Source organism: Sus scrofa, chromosome 1 (genome assembly GCF_054392235.1).
Source record: "Sus scrofa isolate SSC_HxYL_T2T_F1_AM1 chromosome 1, Sscrofa_HxYL_maternal_Yorkshire_Landrace_v2.0, whole genome shotgun sequence".
Lineage (NCBI taxonomy): Eukaryota > Metazoa > Chordata > Mammalia > Artiodactyla > Suidae > Sus > Sus scrofa.
The window spans coordinates 137,799,752-137,819,621 of NC_139383.1; the positions used below are offsets into that span (position 1 = coordinate 137,799,752).

Below are 19,870 nucleotides of genomic sequence, written 5' to 3' on the forward strand. Positions count from 1 at the left end.
TTCCTTACCCCAAAGGAATTAATTTTTGTGATTTTTATGAAAAATCATTGTCCTTTTTTTTCTTTCCTTTATATAGACTTACTACTTATGTTTGCATCCTTATTTAACATAGTTTAGTTTTGCTTATTTTTGGACTTTATATAGGACTTACATTGTATGTATACTTTTGTCTTGCTTGAGTTTTTTCATTGTCTATTGTGAGATTTATTCACGTAGTTCAGAGTATCAGTTCTTCACTCCATTTTAGTATATTTTTTGTGGTAGATAGAATAATGGTCCCCCAAATGTATTCACTTCCTAATCCCTGGAACCTCTGAATATGTTATCTCATAGGCAGAAGGACTTTGCAAGTGTGATTTAAATAAAGCCCTGAGGTGGGAAGATTATCTTTGATTATCCAGGTGGGTGTAGTGTGCTCATGAGAGACCTATAAGAGGGAGGCATATGTATTTTGTCCCAGAGAAATAAGGATATGTGATGATAGAAGCAGAGGTCAGAGAGATTTGAAAATGCTAACTGTACTACTCCAGCTTTGAAGATGGAGGATGGGGGGCATGAGCCAAAGAATGAAGGCAGCTTCTGGAAGCTGGAAGAGCCCAGGAAAAGGATTCTCCTCTGGGCCTCTAGAAGGAGCATAGCTTTGCTGACACCTTGATTTTAGCCCCATTGGAAGCCTGGACTTCTTAACTCCAGAACTGTAAGACTATAAATTTGTGTTGTTTTGCTCCTAAATTTGTGGTATTACATCAGCAGTAGGAAGCTAATACGTTTTCTCACTGTATGAATATGTTACAATTTATCCTCCTCTTGTTGGACATTTGGGTGGTTTCCATTTTTTGGCATTTATGGACAGTGTAACAATGAATTTTTTTTTTAATTAAAGTATAGTTGATTTACAATGTTATGCCAGTTTCTGCTATACAACAAAGTGACCCAGTCATACACATACACACACACATACATTTCCTTTCTTATATTATCTTCCATTGAGGTCTATCCCAAGAGACTGGATAAAGTTCCCTGTGCTATACAGTAGGACCTCATTGCTTATCCATTCTAAATGTAGTTTGCATCTACAACATGAAAATTCTTATACATGTTTCCTGGTGCATGTGAGAAAAGAATGTTTTTCAGAGATATACCTAGGCAAAGAGTTGCTAGGTCAGAGTGTTCGTATTTTCAGCTTTGCTTTATAATATAAAACTATTTTCCAAAATATATTACTACTAGTAGTGTACGAATCTTTTTATTTTTAAGTAATTTCTTTTTTTTTGATATTCGCTATGATAATGCTTCCTTTTTTTAATGTAGATGGATACTCAAAGTTTGCTTCAAGTCAAAACACATTTGGGAACTAATTTATACTTTTTCTAATCTAGAAATAGCACTGGTTTATTTTTATTCTCTTTTCAATCAACTACTTTTTTTGGCCACTCCCATGGCACATGGAAGTTCCTGGGGATTGAACCCACGCCACAGCAGCAACCCAAGCCACTGCAGTGACAACACTGGATCCTTAACCTGCTGTGCCGCAAGAGCACTCCTTGATCAGCTAATTTTTCTGTTAACTTTAAAAGCAAAATTATAGCAGTGCAAATGCTGTTATTTAATTTGTAATCATAGTTGTAGAGTAATTATTGTACTGATAAAAACATTTTTATTTGAATTGGTAAGTAGTAGTTGCATAATAAGTTTAAATTCTAGGCTTCCACGCAGACATGATTATTTCCTTTCATCAACATTCAAGCAGGACAAGGACTGTTTTGGGCAGCATTATGTCTGTGAATATGACTGTTTCTTTTCTGGTAGTTAATAAGCATGCAAAATAATATATTAAGTAGTGAATGCCATTTATTGGGCATAGTGAATGTGGCAGGCACTGTGATGAATAAAACACTTTACACATATCATATATTATCATGTTTAGTCCTTAAATAGCTACTGCTGTTATCCCCTTTTTAAAAAAATAGATGAGGAGATCGAGGCCTAGAGAAGTTAAGTAATGGGTCCTAGGTTACACAGCAAGGATTTTTTTTTTTTGGTCTTTTGTCTTTTTAGGGCCGCACCAGCGGCATGTGGAGGTTCCCAGGCTAGGGGTCAAATCGGAGCTGTAGCTGCCGATCTACACTACAGCCACAGCAACACTGGATCCTTAACCCACTGATCAAGACCAGGGATCAAACCCTCAACCTCATGGTTCCTAGTCGGATTTGTTTCTGCTGAGCCATGACAGGAACTCCAACAAAGCAAGGATTTGAATCTAAGTAGTCTGGTCTTAGTCTCTATTTTGAGGGGGTTTCCTTATGCTAAAAAAAAACGCACTGAAGTGTTAACTTCTCAGGTAAAACTTTTGCAGGGAGTTTTCTTCATTAAGTGTGATTTGGTCTGGGTTATGTTTTTGGAATTTTTATGCAATTTTTTGTCCCTTAGCTTTTGTATCTCTTAGCATTTTTCTTTTCATTCTCCTTTTAGTTCTCATTTCTCCTCTCATCTTTCTGTTATACTTGTATATGTGAACCTGTATCACTTTTAAGTTACATACAGTGTGATGTCTCATTTTCAACTGGCTGATTAAATTGCTTTACCAACTATCTATTGATTAACTGCAAAGTTGACCATTTTAATTTTGGCAGAGGGTGTAATGAATCTGGTATGATCTTCATCATGAAGGAATTTGTAACCTAGGGGATTATCAGTGTTTACTTACTAATTTGCTGGCTGTTTTTCTTCTCAATCTTTTCCTATCTAGCAGATGTTTCAAATGATTTTTCACCACATGGTATTTTACAAGCTGAGTCTCCATTTAGTATGTTCTATCCATATTTTGATGATCTTTGAGTCTGTTTTGGCAACACCTCCAGATTTAGCATCATTGTCTGAATTCATTAGCATGCTCTTTACTTTCTATTTTCAGTCATTGGGGATATTGCCAAGGAGAAATTTATTTAATTTCCTTCTTGCAGGACGTCATTTTCTTGCACCAAGATTATTTTAAAGTTATTAGTGTTACTGAAAAAAATGAATCCCAAACAGTTATTTGACAGCATTTATACTCTAGCCAAATTACATTAATTTTTTCTGATATAATCCATGATGTGGAATCAAAAAGAACCTCTGTTTTTTGCACAACTTTGAGAAACTGTTGCCCAGTACCAGTGAAGCCGGGTGTGTAAGTTGTCTGTTGCTTCATAACAAATTACTCAAAACACAACAACATTTATTATTTCACAGTGTCTGTGGGTCAGAATTTTGGGTGTAACTCAGCTAGGCACTCTATTTCAAGATCAATCACAGGCTGCAATTAGGGTAGTCTGTAGTCATCACAAGGCTCAACTGGGGAAGGATCTATTTTCAGGCTTAATCTAGTGGTTGTTGGCAAGATTCTGTTCCTTGGTGGGTGTTTGTACTGAGGGCTGTTGAAACCTTTTATAAGTGGAATTATATGCTAGCAGAGGTTCTCCTAGCATGTGGATTTTTCCTTGAGGCAACATGGCAGCTTACTTCATCAGAGCAAGAAAGTAGGAAGAGCCAGAGAAAGAAAGAATAAACAGGGTAGATGTCACAGTCTTTTATATCTGGAAAATGACTCCTGTCACTTTTGCTGTATCCTTTTCATTAGAGGAAAGTCACTGGATCCACCCACACTTAAGGGGAGGGGATCAATAGTGTGAGATAGGGATTATCAGGAGCCATTTTAGAAGGAGTCTAGTATAATTTGGTAGTTTATAGGATTTGGGGCTTTTCTCTGAGGGTTCAGTTCCTAATTGGAACAGATGTATTCTTAGGTTTATATCAGTGTCTTGAAGGACCGTACAGGATACCGCTTTGTTCCATGATCTTTCCACTGGTAATGTAGAGTGAGACAGTGAAAATTATTGGGTATCTCTGAGGGGTAGCTAGTAGTGTTATTTAAAATAAATAACTTTTCCATGTGTTTATTGATCATTTGTATATTTTCTTTGGAGAAGTGTCTATTAAGGCTTTTGCCCATTTTTTTCATCAGGTTGTTTGTTATTTTCTTGTTGAGTTGTAGGATTTCTTTATATATTCTGAATATTAATCCCTTATCAAATATATGACTTGTAGATATTTTCTCCTATTCCATGGGTTGCTTTTTTACTTTATTGTGTTCTTTGATGGACATTTCATCAAAATTAAAAACTTTTGATCACATTCAGTTTATCTATTTTTTCCATTTGTTTTGATGTCATATCCAAGAAATCAATGCCAAATCCAGTGTCATAAAGCTTTTCGCCTATATATATGTCTAACAGTTTTATAGTTTTAGTTCTTACATTTAATTCTGTGAACCATCCTTAGTGAATTTTTGTATGTTATAAAATAAGGGTCCAGTATCATTCTTTTAGGCTGTGGACACCAAGTTTTCCTAGTACTATTTGTTGAAAAGATTGTTCTTTCTCCATTGAATGGTTTTGGCACCCCTCGTCAAAATTTTTTTGGCTATACATGGTCAGGCGTGAAATTTTTGACTTTTAAAAATAGTATTTCTCTTATTGTAAAAATAGATGTTTGCTATAGTAAATTTATATCCACCGCAAGAAAATAATCATACTGTATAGAAACAACCAATGGTAATAGTAAATGTGAGTTCAGGTTCTTTTCTATCCATAATATATATATATATATTTTTTTTTAATAGAAATGAGATCATATATACTGCTTTGTATCTAACTTAAAACATATGCAGTTCTCCTATGGCATAGCGGGATCTGGTGTTGTTACTCCAGTGGCTTGGGTCACTGCCATGGTATGAGTTTTATCTCTGGCTCAGGAACTTCCACATGCCATGGGCACAGCCAAAAAAACACAAAAACCAAAAGAACATTCAAACCAAAAGAGCATTCATGTTTAAATGTTCTTCAAGTTACATTTTATTTATTTATTTATTTACATTATCCTTTTAGGGCTGCACTCATGGCATATGGAAGTTCCCAGGCTGGTGGTCGAATCAGAGCTGTAGCCACTGGCCCACGCCACAGCCACAGCAATGTGGGATCTGACCTACATCACAGCTGATGGCAACACCGGATTCTTAAACCCACTGAGTGAGGCCAGAGATCGAATCTGCATCCTTATGGATACTAGTCAGGTTCATTTCTGTTGTGCCATGATGGGAGCTCCTACAAGGTGCATTCTAAATTTAGTTTCCAAGCTGCTGCAGTGACAACACTGGATCCTTAATGCACTGCACTGTAAGAAAACTCCTAGTTTTCATTTTTAATCAGAGTTAAATATGAGCGTAATTCAAAAAGTTGAATGATTCTATACACTTCATTAAAGAAAAGTCTTCTGGCCTTCCCACTTTGCCTTTTTCCCAATCTGTGAAAATATTCACTTTTAGCACTTTTGCTGATTCTTTTGGTATTGAACTCCATGTCTCAGATGAACATTCTTGTATTAGTGCTGATTTATTTTATTTTATTTTATTTGTCTTCTTAACGCCACACCCACAACATAGAGAAGTTCCCAGACTAGAGGTCACATTGGAGCGGCAACTGCCAGCCTACATCACGGCAACGCCAGATCCGCCAGATCCGAGCCACATCTGCAAGCTACACTGCAGCTTACAGCCATGCTGGATCCTTTAACCCACTGAGCAAGGCCAGGGATCAGACTCACCTCCTCATGGATACGAGTCAGATTCTTAACCCGCTGAGCCACAATGGGAGCTCACTGCTGATTAATTTTAAAATTTTAGTCATTATCTATTGGCTTTCCACTCTGGAGGTTGAGGATTTAGCTTTTTCACTGCCTGTCTGTTTCATTCCTACCACAGTTAGGTCCTCTGATTTTGCATTAATGTTATATTTTAATTTTGGTTAGGACAATATTCAGAACTCAAGTTATTATGACTGTAAATGCTTTTGACATCTAAGCCATGAAATTTATCTTAGATACATAGTATAAGTACTTTTTCCTTCTTTCCTACACTAATTTGTGTTTTATTGTGGGGAGGCCATGCCCACAGTATGTGGAAGTTTCCAGGTCAGGGGTTGAACCCATGCCACAACAGTGATCCAAGCCACTGCAGTGACAATGCTGGATCCTTAACCATCTGAGCCACAGAGGAACTCCTTTCCTACACTAGTTTTTGCAGCTAGTAATTGTACTGTATCTTTCATTAATTTTCTAATATTAATTCAATTCCAAACCAGTTGTACAAGTCTCCTCTTAATGCATTCAGGTTCATGTGGATAGTCTGTCAATAGCATCATCTATGAGAAATCTGTCCTAGAGTACCTCTTGTCCTAAAGGCCAGGACCATGATTTATTCATCTTAGTATTCCCACAGTTTTTGACAGGGTAATCATCAAATGTTTGGGGGTTTTTTGTTTTGTTTTGTTTTGCTTTTTAGGGCCGCACCCGCAGCATATGGAGGTGCCTAGGCTATGGGTCAAATCCGAGCTACAGCTGCCAGCCTACACCACAGCCACAGCAATGCAGGATCCAGGTTGCATCTGCGACCTACACCATAGCTCACAGCAATGCCAGATCCTTAACCCACTGATCGAGGCAAGGGATTGAACCCGTAACCTCATGGTTCCTAGTCAGATTTGTTTTTGCTGCACCATAACGGGAACTCCAAATATTTGTTTATTGAAAGAACGATTGGTAAAAGTTCAGACTGTAGATTTTTTTTAAAAAGATTACCCATTTAAATAACTTTGTATATAATCAAGATTATTAATAGATTGATTTACTTTTTAGGGCTGTACCTGAGGCATATGGAAGTTCCCAGGCTAGGGTTCCAATTGGAGCTGCAGCTACTGGCCTGTGCCACAGTCCTAGCAATATGAGATCCGTGCTATGTCTGTGGCCTACACCACAGCTTATGGATCCTTAACCCAGTGAGCAAGGCCAGGGATCAAACCTGCATCATCATGGATACTAGTTGGGTTCCTAATCTTCTGAGCCACAATGGGAACTCCAATAGATTGATTTAAATATAGATCTGTTTAAGATAATTCAGCCATTCTCAAATTCTTTGCTCTCAGAACTTCCTACCTTCGAATTTATTGAGGACCCTAAAGAGTTGTTTATTATTTTAGCATGATTTATAGCTAATGCTATTTACTATATTAAAATCAAAATCTTTTAATTAAAAAAATTTTTTTTGAGGCCGCACCTGTGGCATATGGAGGTTCTCAGGCAAGGGGTTAATAAGAGCTGTAGCTTCTGGCCTACACCACAGCTCACAGCAACTCCAGATTCTCAACCCAATGACTGAGACCAGGGATCAAACACACATCCTCATGGATGCTAGTCAGGTTCATTTCTGCTGAGCCACAACGGGAACTCCTAAAACATATTTTAAGTTTATTTATTTTAAAATAATAAAACTGTTACATGCTAAGTATTTTCCAAAACAGAAAAACAAATAAGTGGCATTGTTTTACATTTTTTCAAGTCTTTCTAGTATCTGGTGTGATAGAAGACAGCTGGATTCTCATACTTCTGTGTTTAGTCTGTTGCAATATGTTGCTTTGGTTGAAGCATACGAAGAAAATATGGCCTCATACAGATACACATTCGAAAAAGGAGTGTTTTACCATCTTTTCAGATAATTGCGGATATTCCTTTTATAAATTTTATTTATTTTAAAAATTAACATGGTAGGAGTTCCTGTCGTGGCACAGTGGTTGACGAATCCGACTGGGAACCTTGAGGTTGCAGGTTTGATCCCTGGCCTTGCTCAGTGGGTTGACAATCCGGTGTTGCCGTGAGCTATGGTGTAGGTCGCAGAGGTGCCTCGGATCCCGTGTTGCTGTGGCTCTGGCATAGGCCAGTGGCTATGGCTCTGATTGGACCCCTAGCCTGGGAACCTCCATGTGCCACGGGAGAGGCCCTAGAAAAGGCAAAAAGACAAAAAATAAAAATAAATAAATAAATAAATAAAAATTAACATGGTAAATGACTTTTTTGGGTCCTGCAGTTCTGAGTTCTAGCATAGGTATGGGTTCATGTAACCCTCACTATAATCATAATAATAATCGTAATAGGTTCATAATCGTATTTGTAAATATTCATAATAGTTCCTCCTCCCCCCCAAAGTCCTTCATATTACCCCTTTATAATCACACCCTCATCCCACCTTTAACTCATGGCAACCATGGATCTTTTCTCTCTCACTGTTGAGAATGTCAGACGAATATAAGCATACAGTATATAACTTTTGGAGACTGGCAAGTGTTGTCAAACATCTTTTCATGTATTTACAATCACTGTATCCTCTTTGGTGACGTGTCTGTTTGTCTTTTGCTCAGTTTTAAATTGGGTCATTTGTTTTCTTACTGTTGAATTTTTTATATTTATTTTTATTGAAATATAGTTGATCTACAATGTTATACTAATTTCTTTTGTACAGCAAAGTGATTCATTTATACATATATGGATACATTCTTTTTAATACTCTTTTCCATTATGATTTATCAAGGATATTGAGTATATTTCCCTGTGCTATACATTAAGACCTTATTTATCCATGCTGTTTATAATAGCTTACATCTATTAACCCCAACCTCCCATTCTATCTCTCCCCCAAGCCCTTCCCCCTTGGCCACCACAAGTCTGCTCTCTTATGTCTATGAATTTGTTTCTGTATCATAGAAAGGTTCATTTGTATCATATTTTAGATTTGACATATAAGTGATATCATATGGTATTTATCTTTCACTTGTTGATTCTCTACTTAGTATGATAATTTCTAGTTCCATCCACATTGCTGCAAAAGGCATTATTTCATTCTTTTTTTATGGCTGAGTAGTACTCTATTGTACCTATGTACCATATCTGTTTTTATCCATTCATCTGTGAATGGACATTTAGGTTGTTTCCATGTCTTGGCTATTGTGAGTAGTGCTGCTATGAGCATAAGGGTGCATGTATCTTTTTGAAGTAGTTTTCTCTGAATATATGCCCAGGAGTGGGATTGGTGGATCATATGATAGTTCTATCTTACTGTTGAATTTTAACCATTTTCTATATATTCACATATAAGCCCTTGGTTGGATATTATGACTTGCAAACATTTTCTTCCATCATGTAGCTTGTCTTTTCATTTTCTCAACAGTGTCTTTCAGAGTAAAAGTTTACAGTTTTGATAAAGATCAATTTATCTTTTTTTTCTTTTATGAATTAGCTTTAGGAATCATGTTCAAAGATTTTCTCACAAGTTTATTTCTAAATGTTTTATATTTTACATTTAGATCTGTGATACATTGTATATAAGGTTTGAGGTTAAGATTGAGATTCAGTTTTTTACATACGGATATACAATTATTCCAACATTCTTTCTTGGAAATTCTTTTTTTGTGTTGAATAGCCTTTGCATCTTTGTCAGATATCACTTGGCCTACAATAGGCAAAGCTGTAGAGACAGGAAATAGTTTAGTGATTGCCAGGAATCAAGGAAAGTAGAGAACAGAGAGCGCTAGCTAATAAATACAGTGTTTCTTTTTGGAATGGTGAAAATATTCTGGATTAGATAGTGTGGTGGTGATTATACAACCTTGTGAATATACAGAAACCACTGAATTATATACTTAAAAATGATGGATTTTATGGCATGTGAATTATATCTACTTTAAAAAAAAATTTATGGCTGCACCATAGCATATGAAGTTCCCAGGCCAAGGATTGAATCCAAGCCACAGCTATGACCTATGCTGCAGCTGTGGCAACATCAGCTCCTTTAACCTACTATGCCAAGCTGGGGATCGAACCCTGCACCTCCACATAGACCCAAGCCACTACAGACTTACCGCATCAAAGTAGGAACTCCACTATCTACTTTTTTTAAAAGTTAATTTTTTTTTTTTTTTTTTTTTTTTTTTTTGCTTTTTTAGGGCTGCACCTCCAACATATGGAAGTTCCCAGGCTAGGGGCCGAATCAGAGCTGCAACTTCCTGCCTACGCCTACGCCACAGCAACATGGGATCTGAGCCGTGGCTGTGACTTCATGGGAACACTGGATCCTTAACCTACTGAGGCCAGGGATCAAACCCATGTGCTCACGGATACTAGTCTGGTTCATTACAGTTGAGCCACAATGGGAACTCCTATGAGTTAGAGTTTAAATGTAAATTATATTATTATGCTGACTATCACCAGATTCCTCTCTATGGGGCCCATGCTTTTTTCTTTCTTTCTTTTTTTTTTTTTTTTTTTTTTTTTTACCTGTGTAAAGAACACATAGCATAAATTTTATCATCTTAATCATTTTCAAGTGTACAGTTTCAGTAGTGTTTAGTCACTTTGTTGACAAACTGATTCCCAGAACTTTTTCATCTTGCAAAACTAAAATTCTCTACTCACTGAACAACAGTGTCACTTTTTCCCCTCCCCTCCTGCCCCTAGTAAACACCACTGTGCTTTGTTTCCATGATTTTGACTACTCTGGATATCTCATATAAATGGACTAACAGGAGTATTTGATATTTTGTGACTGGCTTAGATCACTCTCCATGTTCTTTTGGTTCATTCATATTGTAGCATATTACAGGATTTCCTTTTTATTTTTTAATTATTATAATTATTATTTTTTTGTCTTTTTAGGGCTGTACCTGCGGCATATGGAGGTTCCCAGGCAAAGGGTCGAATGGGAGCTAAAGCTGCCGACCTATACCATAGCCACAGCAGTGCTGTATCTGAGTTTCGTCTGCTACCTACACCACAGCTTATGGCAACACTGGATCCTTAACCCACTGAGCGAGGCCAGGGATTGAACCTGCGTCCTCATGGATACTAGTCAGATTCGTTAACCTCTGAGCCATGACGGGAACTTCTTCTTTGGAGAAATATTTATTCGGGTCCTTTGCCTATTTCTTAATTGAATTATTTGATTTTTGTTTTATTTAATTATTCTTTATATATTGTGGGTATTAATCACATTATATATTAATCATATTAATATATAATACATATCAATCACATTAATATATATTATTATATATTAATAATATACATCAATATATAATATATATTAATAAAATTATATATAATGTAATTGTATTATATACAGTATATATTTCACAGTTATTCCCCCCAGTTATATAGGTTGACTTTTGATATATAAAATTTGAAAATATTTGACAGTCCAATTAATTTGTTTTCTTTGGTTTGTTGTGCTTTAGATTCATATCTAAGAAATCATTGTCTAATCCAAGGTCAAGGAAGATTTATGCCTCTATTTTCTTCTAAAAGTTTTATATTTTTAGCTTTTAAGTTTAGGTGTTTGATCCATTTTGAGTTAATATCTGTATGTGATATTAGGTAGGGGTACAAATTCTTTTTTTTTTTCGCATGTAGGTATGTACTTGTTCAGCACCATTTGTTAAAAAGGACTCTAGATCTTTTTAATCTATGCATCTTTTGTGTCTTACTTTTAATGATATTGTAGACACACCCAGAAATAGATAATAAATGGATTTACATATATCCACCGTACAGTTGCAAAAATTATAAAAATTTTGTCATTCTTGTCTCATTTAATCCTCTAACCCCAACACAATAACTTTTTCCTCTTAGAGAGCTTTAAGGCACATCTGAGACCTTTTATCATTTTGTGCATTGGTAGTGTATGCATCTCTGGCAGAGAAAGACTTTTTAAACACAGCTACTGCTATTATGCCTTACAGTATTACCCATTATTTCTTAACCAGTACATGCCTAATTTTCTTTGATTGCTCGTTGTTGCCTTAGATTGATATATATATATATATATATATATGTATGTATGTATGTATATATATATGTATGTATATATATATATATATATATAGTTATTTCTTATAATGTGAAGCTTTTTTATTTTCCAAGACATTTATTTTGGATTATTTTGTTGATTGTTTTATTATTTTGTTGTCTACATGTTGTTCATTTTGTTCTTTAGGATCTCCAGCTTCATGGATTTAGCTTATTGTGTCTTCATGTTGTCATTTAACATGTATCTCTGTCCCCTTATTTTTGTAAACTGATAATTAAATCTGGAAACTTAATTAAATTTAGGTTTTTTGTTTCTTGTTTTTGTTTGTTTGTTTGTTTGTCTTTTTGCCTTTTCTAGGGCCGCTCCCGAGGCACACAGTTTCCCAGGCTAGGGGTCTAATCGGAGCTGTAGCCGCCGGCCTACGCCAGAGCCACAGAACATGGGATCCGAGCCGGTCTGTGACCTACACCACAGCTCATGGCAAGCCGGATCCTTAACCCCACTGAGCAAGGCCAGGGATCGAACCCATAACCTCATGGTTCCTAGTTGGATTTGTTAACCACTGAGCCACGACGAGAACTCCCAATTTCTTGGTTTTTTTTGTTTGAGTGTTTTTCATCTTTTTGTCTTTTCTAGGGCTGCACCTGCGGCATGTGGAGGTTCCCAGGCTAGGGATCTAATCGGAGCTGTAGCCGCCAGCCTATGCCACAGCCACAGCAATGCAGGATCTGAGCCGTGTCTGCAACCTACACCACAGCTCATGTCAACGCCAGATCCTTAACCCACTGAGCAAGGCCAGGGATTGAACCTGCAACCTCATGACTCCTAGTTGGATTTGTTAACCACTGAGCCATGATGGGAACTCCTGTTTCTTGTTTGTGAAGGCAAGAGGTTTCATAGGTGGTACTGAAAAAATTTTGTTGTTAATCATATCGGGAAGCACTTCATGTTTCATTGTCATACTTTTTAGTGATGTTAAGGTTGATCAATGAGTTCAACTTTCTCTGTCTATATTGAAGTTCTTCATTATTTACCTTACAGTTTTAGCAGCTATAGGTGATCATTGCCTAGATTCATTTAACCAGCGATTTGCCCGTTTTCAGAATGAGTTGTGTTCTAGCAACCTTCAAAATTGACCAAAGAGGAATTTTTTTTTTTTTTTTTTTTTTGTCCTTTTGCTATTTCTAGGGCCACTCCCGCACGGCATATGGAGGTTCCCAGGCTAGGGGTCCAATCGGAGCTGTAGCCGCCGGCCTACACCAGAGCCACAGCAACGCTGGATCCGAGCCGCGTCTGCAACCTACACCACAGCTCACGGCAACGCCAGATCGTTAACCCCCTGATCAAGGGCAGGGACCGAACCCGCAACCTCATGGTTCCTAGTCGGATTCGTTAACCACTGTGCCACGACGGGAACTCCAAATTTTTTTTTTTTTTTTTTTTTTGAGTGTCATGAGGTTCATGGGTTGTTTATATTTTTGAAGTTTTCCAATCATTGCAGTCTTTATTCTCTGTAGGCTCAAATTGTTTCATCTCTGGCAAATAAGAATTGTTTCCCTTGTCTCCAATTTCCTTTTGGTTTGTTTGTAGTAGTTTTGTTAACATTTTTGCTTTCTGATTCGACAAGATGCCCCATGTTCACCTTGTGTGTAATTTCTTCTGCCAGACCTGAAATAAGCCATTTCTCCAAGGTGCCCTGATTTCTTTTAGTAGCAAATGATGTTTAGAGTTTGCCATCTAGAGGCAAGGGTTCTCATTGCTGTTACGCTTTTTCAGGCTGATTCTCATGCTGTATCTTCTACCATAATTTCCTTCTTTCTCTTCCTTCCTTTCCTCCTTCCGTCCTTTCCTCTCTCTTTCTCTCTTTCTCGATTTCTTTCTCTCCCTTTCTCTTTCTTTTTCCTTCCTTCCTTTCTGTCTCTCTTTCTCTCTTTCTTTCCTTTCCTTCCCTCCCTTCCTTCTTTCCTTCCTTTCTCATAGTTTCTTTCTTTCTTTCTTTTTTTTTTTTTTTTTTGTCTTTTTGCCTTTTTTAGGGCCGCTCCCGTGGCATATGGAGATTCCCAGGCTAGGGGTCTAATCGGAGCTATAGCCGCCAGCCTACACCAGAGCTACAGCAACATGGGATCCAAGCCGCATCTGCAACCTATACCACAGCTCATGGCAATGCTGGATCCTTAACCCACTGAGCAAGGCCAGGGATCAAACCCGCAGCCTCATGGTGCCTAGTTGAATTCATTAACCACTGTGCCATGACAGGAACTCCTCTTACAGTTTCTTGATTGTCTCATACTTGTTATGTAGTTAATTCCTAGGGGCACTTCTTGGGAACACTATTCTTTGGGTTCTCTGTATTCCTATTTTCTTTTAGCCTCGAAGGTTAGTTCAGCTGGATAGAACATGCTTGGTTCATGTTTTCTTGGATATTTAAATGCACAATAAGCTGTTCGTTCCAATGTTTGTTGTCAGTGTCATTCCCCCACACCCCCCCATATATAGTTTGGACTTTCTGCATAGATGTCCAGTGATTTTTTTCCTTCCCTTTGAAATTCAGTAGTTTAGGTGTTGATCTTCTGAGTTGTTTTCCCAGAAATGTAGTATATACCATTTCAACATGCAGATTTAGTCCTTTTTTAATTTCCAGCAAATTTTTGGAATTATAGTGGCTAATATTTTTTCTGTTTCATAGCTTTGGTTTTATTTTAGGGGGCCTTCTGTAATATGCATTTTGTATTTACTTTGCCTTTTATTGTTTTGAACGTCTCAATTTAAAATTTTTTTTGTTTTTCTCTTTTTTCACCTTTATTTCTGTGTTTTCTCTCAAATTTCTTCTACTTGAGTCTTCAATTTTAAAAATTTTTGATCCTTTTTTGAATTTACTCAGACCTCATTTATGTCTTCCTGTTGCCTAGCTATCTCATTTAAGAGCTTTTCTTTTTTTTTTTTTTTGACCTTTTAAAATTCAAAGTGTGTACAAGCTAAAACACTTCCACTTGTTTTCCTCTAAATAGTTTTTCCCTTTTTTTATTTTATGATTTTTATTTTTTCCATTATAGCTGGTTTACAGTGTTCTCTCAGTTTTCTACTCTACAGCAGGGTGACCCAGTCACACATATATGTATATTCTTTTTTTCTCACATTATCATGCTCCATCATAAGTGACTAGATACAGTTCCCAGTGCTATACAGTCATTTAAGAGTTTTTCTAATTATGTTTTAAGTTCTTTACAGTATCTTTTTCTTATGTCTTTTGGTTTGTTCTGTAATATTAGGTCATAGTTTTATCTCCTTTAGGCCGTATTTTTCTGCAGTATCTTCATTTTCTACAGATATGCTGTTCATGTTATTATTATCATTTTTCCTTACAATACCATTGTATTGGGTTTGACCAGCAATCCTTTTTTATGGCTCATGTTTATTTTCTGTTACATTTTAGTGCATTATATAACATTCAGATTTTATTAGCTCTGAGGATAAGCTTTAAGTTATATCCTGTTAAACTTTTAGCTATTGTAAATTAGGTCTTTTTCTTAGCAATATGTTGAACTAAGGGTAGTAGTCTGGATCAACTGCCATGGACATCATGCTTGACCTATATTCTAGCAGTCTTATTGTAAATTATATTTGTATAATTACACAAATATATTATAATGTAATATCTTTAATGTCTGGCTATTTCACTGGGCATCTGTAATGGAAAGATCAATACTTTATTATTATTATTTTTTTGTCTTTTTGTCTTTTGAGGGCTGCAACCGCGGCATATGGAGGTTCCCAGGATAGGGGTCCAATTGGATCTGTAGCCACTGGCTTATGCTACAACCGCAGCACCAGCAAGCAGGATCTGAGCTGTATCTGCGACCTACACCACAGCTCATGGCAATGCCGGATCCTTAACCCATTGAGTGAGACCAGGGATCGAACCTGCATCCTCATGGATGCTGGTCAGGTTTGTTAACCACCGAGTCACGACGGGAACTCCAGGAAAGATCAGTACTTTAAAAAAAATTTGTATGCACTAAATAGGTTTAGAAACTGAGTTTGTGGGGTTTTCTCCTCTATTCTAGCAAAGCAACCCAATTAATATATACAATTAGTAGTGCTACTTGGTGCTGGATGGTTGTGTTAGTTAGCTCTGACATACTGCTCCTGTTTCTTTTGTTTTAGGTTAAATGGAAACCACCCTTAGGAGCTGGTTGCCTGTATAGCCATTCTACCACATCAGTGAATTGCAATGAGTGGAGGAGGAGAGCAGCCAGATATCCTCAGTGTTGGAATTCTGGTCAAGGAAAGATGGAAAGTGGTGAGCATACATCAGGGAGGCAGAGGGGTGGGGTTGGGAGAAGAGGTGTGTACATACAAAAGTGTAAGTTTTGGCATCTTGATAAAAATAGCATTTTATTAGGAAATAATACATATATTGCTTATATGCCTAAAGCAGTTACTTTCAGTTCTTTTCGTAGGATTAGGTTCTGTTTATATGCTAATTCTTCACCCCCCCACCCCCCACTTTTTAGGGCTGCACCTGTGCCACATGGAAGTTCCCAGGCTAAGGGTCGAATTGGAAATGCACTTGCCGGCCTACTTCCCAGTCACAGCAACACCAGATCTGAGCCGCATCTGCAACCTACCCCACAGCCCATGGCAACACCAGATCCCTGATCCACTAAGCAAGACCAGGGGTTGAACACCCATCCTTATAGTTACTAGTCAGGCTTATTACCGCTGAGCAACAACAGGAAGTTCCTATACTCTAATTCTTTTTTTTTTTTTTAAGGCTGAACCTGCAGCATATGGAAGTTCCCAGGCCAGGAGTCAAATTGGAGCTGCAGCTGCTGGCCTGTGTCACAGCCACAGCAACATGGGGTCTGAACCGTGTTTGCAACCTACACCACAGGTCACGGCAATGCTGGATCCTTAATCCACTGAGGGAGGCCAAGGATCCAACCTGCACCCTCATGAATACTAGTCGGGTTCATTAACTGCTGAGCCATGATGGGAATTCTAATTATCTGTTTTATACAGTAGTGTGTATTTGTTACTCCCATCCTCCTAGTACTCCCCCCCCCCCAAAGAAGATTCTTCATTTACAAATAAAAAATTTTGTTTCTATAGTACAGTATTTACTGATTAGGCAAATTAATAGGTTTTGAAAATATACTTGAGTCCATATAAGAAAAGAACCTTATCATCATGGACTGGTACAGGGAGATTCTAACAATTGTTACTCTTTTATGTAAATCAGGCATGAGTGTTGCTTTGGTGAGAGCTTTGTATTAAGTGCTATGATAGAGATTGATTGTTCTCCAGTAGATATAGCAGAAGGTGACAAATGAAGCTATACCTGGCATAGCTGCTCTGTCCTGATAATTAGAGCTAATGTACTGCGGTGCCTATCTCCCAAATTTGGGAGGCATAGTGGCATTATTAGTAAGAAATCACAGGCTCACTGTTAAGGATGGTGTTTTGGTTATCTATTGTTGTGTAACAAACTGCATCAAAATTTAGAGTACAGTCATTTACTTTGCTCACAGTTTTGTGGATTAGGAATTTGGACAGAGTTCATCTGGGTGATTTGTCTGGGTGATTTGTCTCTTACTTAGCTGTGAGGCACTAGCAGGTTTGGTTGAATTGGAGGGTCCATTTCCAAATGGCTTCTTTTGTGCCTTGGGGTCCTTTTTCTCTTATGCCGAAACTAGTGGCTCATTTTCTAAGGCCTCTACAAGGTGTGGCTTTTTAGGATGAACACACTTTTTACATGGTCACTGGCCCTTGAGAGTATTCTCTTGGTTAAATTAGTCACAAGATCCACACAGGTTGAAGAGGGTAGGGTAATGGACTCTACCTCTTGATGGAGGAGTGGCAAGGTCACATGGAAGAAGAGCAAAAAGGATGGGCAATATTGTGTGGCCATCTTTGGAAAAAAAAATCTGCCACAATCTTACCTCTATTTTTTCCCTAATCTTCATACTACCATCTTACCAAACTGCCTCTATCTCTTTGCCATATAAACCCTGATGATGTCTTCAGGCTTCATTAAGCTCAATTAAAGAATTAATGCTCTATTATTGTCCAAATGACATTGTAGGAATAGACCAAGGAGCAAAATCATTTACTTTAGCCTGGAATTTTTGTTTTGTAAGGTTGTTTTGAATTGTTGTTTGGTAGAATTTTTTGTGAGTTGAAACACCAGCCACCTTGCAATACAGTCCATAATTAGAAATACGTCTTTTTGATACTGTTTATGAGGGTTTTAGTGTTTGTTTGTTTTTTTAGAAATTAACTCCGTAACTTGTATTTTATTTTTTTTCCATCTTTAGGGCTGCACCTGCAGCAAATGGAAGTTCCCAGGCCAGGGGTTGAATAAGCTGCAGGTGCTGGCCTATGCCATAGCCACAGCAACACAGGATCCAGGTTGCATCTGTGATCTATGCTGCAGCTTACAGCAATGCCAGATCTTTAACACGGAGCAAGGCAAGGATTGAGCCCACATCCTCATGGATATTAGTTGAGTTCACTGAGCCACAAGGGGAACTCCCTGTTTGAGTTTTTAAAATTACATAGGCTTTGTTTAATGGACAAAATATAATCATAAGAACCAATCAGAACCCAACAAAGAGCAATTTATTTAACTGAAATTAAGTTTTGGAACTTTTTTTAGTCCCAAATTTGTATCAGAGTTTCTCATGGTATCTCTTTCCATCACCAAACCAGAATAAAGAAGGATTATGGCTCCTATATTACAAAGTAATAAATAGTTGTTAGCAATAATTATATAGTTACTACTTGCCAAATGCCACAGGGGAAATAAAAAGTAGGAGTTGCCCTTTCTTTGAAGAAGCTCAGTTTCACTGCAGGAGGCTAGGATGTTGACAATGGAAAGTTGAACAGTGTGAGTTAAAAAGCTGTACAGTGTATTATATAAGTGATATCTGAGATACTTAACCTAGTAAAATGATTTATTAAATTATTAAGCAAATAATTCCTGTAGAAATTTAGAGGGGGTAAAGAAATCAGCCTAGATGCAGTAATCAGTACAGACCCTGTGTAGAGAGAAGTAGGACTTGAGGTGAGACCCTGCACCTTCAGTGATGACTTCCTACATTCTTCTATATCCTTGCTGTTTGATAATGTGGTAGGAAGACCCAGTTTCAGGAAGTGGAAGAAAACTCATTTCATGCTGTGTCTAGCTTGAACTGTATCATCTCTCCCCTCCTACCCCTGTTTCTCACAGCTCTACACTTCTAGTTGTCACTAGCTCCTCACAACTTGCTTACAATATAAGCTCAGACAAAGATCCTGATCGTTCGTAGTTAAGCTAACACATTTTATCAGGAAGAATATTTTATTTGATGAAAGTATTTAATTTGATTTGAATTTATATATAATTTGCTCATGTGGATATATAGTGAACACTAGGATAGTTTAGAATAGGAGCTTTATGCCTGTTCTGTGGGGCCTGTTCAGTGCCTCAGAGGGGAAGGTAAATGGTGGTGAGAGGGCTGGGCTCTGACTGTCTCTGTCCCTCCTCCAGCTTCCCCACATACACATCTCAGTCAGGTTCCAGATAAGATTTCAGTTGGCAAAAAGATTTTATGGGTTTAAAAATTGCCTTAGAATTAGGACAAATCTGGTTGTTGAAGGGCTTTTGTAGGAAGTGAAACTTTCAGATACTGTTGTCTTTTGTGATGTTTCTGGCTGACTGTAGACCCAGTTTTAAAATTGTGGCTGAAATAGGGAGTTCCTGTTGTAGCTCAGTGGAAATGAATCTAACTAGTACCCCTGAGGATGCGGGTTTGATCCTTGGCCTCCCTCAGTGGGTTAAGGATCTGGCGTTGCCGTGAGCTGTGGTGTAGGTCACAGACATGGCTTGGATCCTGCGTTGCTGTGGCTGTGGTGTAGGCTAGCAGCCGTAGCTCCGATTGGACCCCTAGCCTGGGAACTTCCATATGCTGCAGGTGGTGTGGCCCTAAAAAGAAAAAAAAAAACAAAAACAAAACTGTGGCTGAAGTAACTTCATTGATTTTGTGGACAAACCTGTGGGAAAAGATTGTGATGTTTTGTCTAGGTATTTGTTCTTGTCATATATGTAGTTAATTTAACAATATTGAGATCTTTTAATAGGGATAGTCAAATTATATATTATTT

General features: G+C 37.6%; 1 protein-coding gene across 5 annotated transcripts in view; it reads left to right on the plus strand.

The window, feature by feature from the left end:
- Positions 1-19,870, plus strand: part of TTBK2 (tau tubulin kinase 2) — a 150,341-nt gene that overhangs the window by 11,768 nt on the left and 118,703 nt on the right. For all 5 annotated transcript variants that reach the window (XM_084973191.1, XM_021097126.2, XM_084973216.1 and 2 more), the window contains exon 2: positions 15,890-16,025. Coding sequence is in view for 1 of the 5 variants with exons in the window: in XM_003353383.6 (XP_003353431.1) it covers positions 15,957-16,025 (69 nt within the window). In the remaining 4 variants the exon portion in view is untranslated. The remainder of the gene's footprint in view (positions 1-15,889; positions 16,026-19,870) is intronic.